General features: G+C 41.4%; 1 protein-coding gene across 1 annotated transcript; it reads left to right on the plus strand.

The window, feature by feature from the left end:
• The first annotated feature begins 430 nt into the window (after window positions 1-430).
• On the plus strand, window positions 431-2,767 carry LOC121963601 (proteinase-activated receptor 2-like). Its single transcript, XM_042513883.1, has one exon. The coding sequence runs from the start codon at window positions 440-442 to the stop codon at window positions 1,571-1,573; it is 1,134 nt and encodes a 377-aa protein (XP_042369817.1). The 5' UTR covers window positions 431-439; the 3' UTR covers window positions 1,574-2,767.
• Window positions 2,768-3,037: the final 270 nt, after the last annotated feature.

Here is a 3,037-nt window from a genome sequence, read left to right on the forward strand (position 1 = left end):
GCTGAAAAAAATGACGAACTCTCACTTTCAACCCTTTGAAACTTGAGCAAATTGTTTTGATTTCTTTCAAAAAATATGGGCAAAGGCATCCAGAAATTACCAAAAAAGTGCTGAAAATTAAAGATGTGTGTTTGTTTCATATTATTTTATTATGTTTTAAATATAAAATTATTATATCATAAATATAGTCTTCTTGATTTTTTGTGGATAATTTCATAATAATCCTCCCCTCTTGTTAAAGTATTTCTAGGTATTTTCCTTGTCACCTTTTTTCATAATTTCCTGCAATGTTTTGGACATTTCATAATGTAACACAAGAAAACTGATGATGTTAGAAAGCAGGACCCAGGAAATTTCTAACATTTTTGTTTGATAGATGTCTAGGTACCAAAATAGTTCCCAATTTGTATTTTTGTCTGGTGGAATAATTCATTTGTAAATGATCATGTCAGCCTTAATTCAATTTTGTCATATTATTGTAGGTAAAGGACGAGGTTTTATCGGGATTAAGGACCCTACAAACTCAAATCAAGTTGTTGTGGACCGGGCAACTTCTGACACATTGAAGAGCAATCTGACCACGGTCTTCCTCCCGATTGTCTACATCATCGTGTTTGCAGTGGGACTTCCTGCCAATGGCATGGCCATCTGGGTGTTCCTCTTCCGGACCAAGAAGAAGCACCCGTCCTCCATCTACATGGCTAACCTGGCTCTGGCGGACCTGCTCTTCGTCATCTGGATCCCCTTAAAGATAGCATACCACTTCAACGGCAACGACTGGATCTACGGAGAGCCGCTGTGCAAAGTACTAGTGAGCTTCTTCTACGGGAACATGTACTGCTCGGTGCTCTTCATCGCCTGCCTCAGCGTGCAGAGGTACTGGGTGGTGGCTCACCCTCTGTCCCAGCAGAGGAAGAACAACAAAGTGGCTGTTGGCGTCTGCGTTGCCATTTGGGCTTTCATCTGGCTCACCAGCACGCCTTTGTACCTATACAACCACACCGCCAGACTAAAAGACCCCAACATCACCACCTGCCATGACGTTAACATCATACGTGATCCCCTGAATCCTTTCCCCGACGTGCAGCTGCCTTACTACTACTTCATCTTCATGGGTTTGGTTGTGTTCCTTGTTCCCTGTATCATAATCGTTGTGGCCTACATTCTTCTGCTCAGAGCTCTCGGGAACAGCATGGATGATAGCACTGCGGCAAAGAACCGCCAGAGAGCCATTGTGCTGATCGTGACTGTTCTGGTGACATTCCTGGTGTGTTTCATCCCCAGTAACATCATGCTGGTGGTGCACTACTCTTTGCTAAAAGATGGAGTGATAAACAATGGGTACGGTTTCTACATCTCCACGTTATGCCTGGCCAGCCTCAACAGCTGCCTAGACCCGTTTATCTACTACTTTGTGTCGGAGGACTTCAGGAACCACGTGAAGAACACTCTGCTGTGCAGGAGCAGCCGGACTGTGGAGAGGATGAGAGTTTCATTCAGCTCCATGAAATACTCCAGGAAGAGCAAGTCATATGTGTCAGATAGCGGAAACACGCAGAGCAGCAGCTGTTAGAGATAAGGTGGATAAATGCGAGCAAAGAAAGACTTTGATGGGATATCGTGCATCGTGCCCGTGCTTGCACACTGGTGTGATGAGAACAGGGTACTGCACAGACTTGGTGGCACTGACACAGTGGATAGGTCTGTAATTATGGACATAAGGCCCATCAGTCATAACCAGGTAGCCTCAGCAACCCAATCATCAAGAAAAATTGAAAAATTCTGGCATTCTATGTTTCCACAAACCACAGATATGTTACATTTGCACGTTATTATTATGTAGTGGTTTTGGTGAAACTTTTCAATAACCACTTGGTTGTGGTTAGGAAGAGGATACTTTTTGGTTTGAAATTCACAGTTTTGGGTGCAAAATCCCAGCATGTAAAACAGCGATATCCTAGTTAATAATAACTTCTTTTAGTGACACTGTCCCCGCTGGACAAAACAGCAGTTGGTCACTTAAAAACACCCATGTTTAGGGGTTAAAAGCTGCTGGAAACTCACAGACAAGGTCCTAAAAATATAGCGCCACATTTGATCTGCAGAAAACAAAAAAGCGATGGGCCCCCAAAAAATACCCATGTTTTGGTGGTAAGCTGCTGGAAACACAGCATCTGGTCCCTAAAACACACCCACGTTTGGGGGCTAACATACTGCCTGAAACACAGTGAGGGGTCCTTAAAATCGTAGTTTGCGGAAACATGCAATAGTAACTTTTCTTTTGCTGATTAGGCTAATTTCAGATAATCAAAGATGTGATGGTGACGATAGTTGGGGGACATTTTAAGATGTATATGACTTCATTATGAACTGTTTTGTGTGAAACATGAATCCATATTTTCAAGTATATATATGATGGAAGGCCTATTAAAGACTGACATTTGGTCCTCTTGGCTGGACAAAATGTGGATTTTCATAAGACTTTTGACTGACCTGTTCACTGCACTGAACATGAGGAATAAAAAAAGCCAAATTATAATGTGTGCAGAGTAACAGCACAAAAGAGAATCATAACGTTAACTCAAACAACAACAGGACTTCCTTAATATTTATTCCTGTTTATTTTTATGGCCTGTTTCTGCAGCCAACATGTTTATCCTGCCATTTTTAACTTCATGTGTTTAAGTGTTTGTTTTCATGTGTGTAATGAGGAAATATGTGCCATTGTTACATAGTTTCTTAAATAAATGAAAAAGCTATAGATCCAGTTTCTGTGAGACTCCTCTTAATGTTGCGTAATCAAGTTGAAGTCCTGTGCCAAGTGAGTCACTGGCTGTACTTTAATCTCACAGAGAGGGATATGGACTCATTGTTGTGGAATGTTCTCATGTGAAAATCTGAGGAATTTCTGGAATGTGTTGAGTCTGCTTTTAGTGTCAGAAAGTAAGCAAATGCATTTTTCAAACAAGTATTTTAATGTTTACAGAGTTGTTAACCATACTTTTATCTGAAGGAGCAGCCAGAGAAAAGAGAGTCA

Source organism: Plectropomus leopardus, unplaced genomic scaffold, assembly GCF_008729295.1.
Source record: "Plectropomus leopardus isolate mb unplaced genomic scaffold, YSFRI_Pleo_2.0 unplaced_scaffold11848, whole genome shotgun sequence".
NCBI classification, from domain to species: domain Eukaryota; kingdom Metazoa; phylum Chordata; class Actinopteri; order Perciformes; family Serranidae; genus Plectropomus; species Plectropomus leopardus.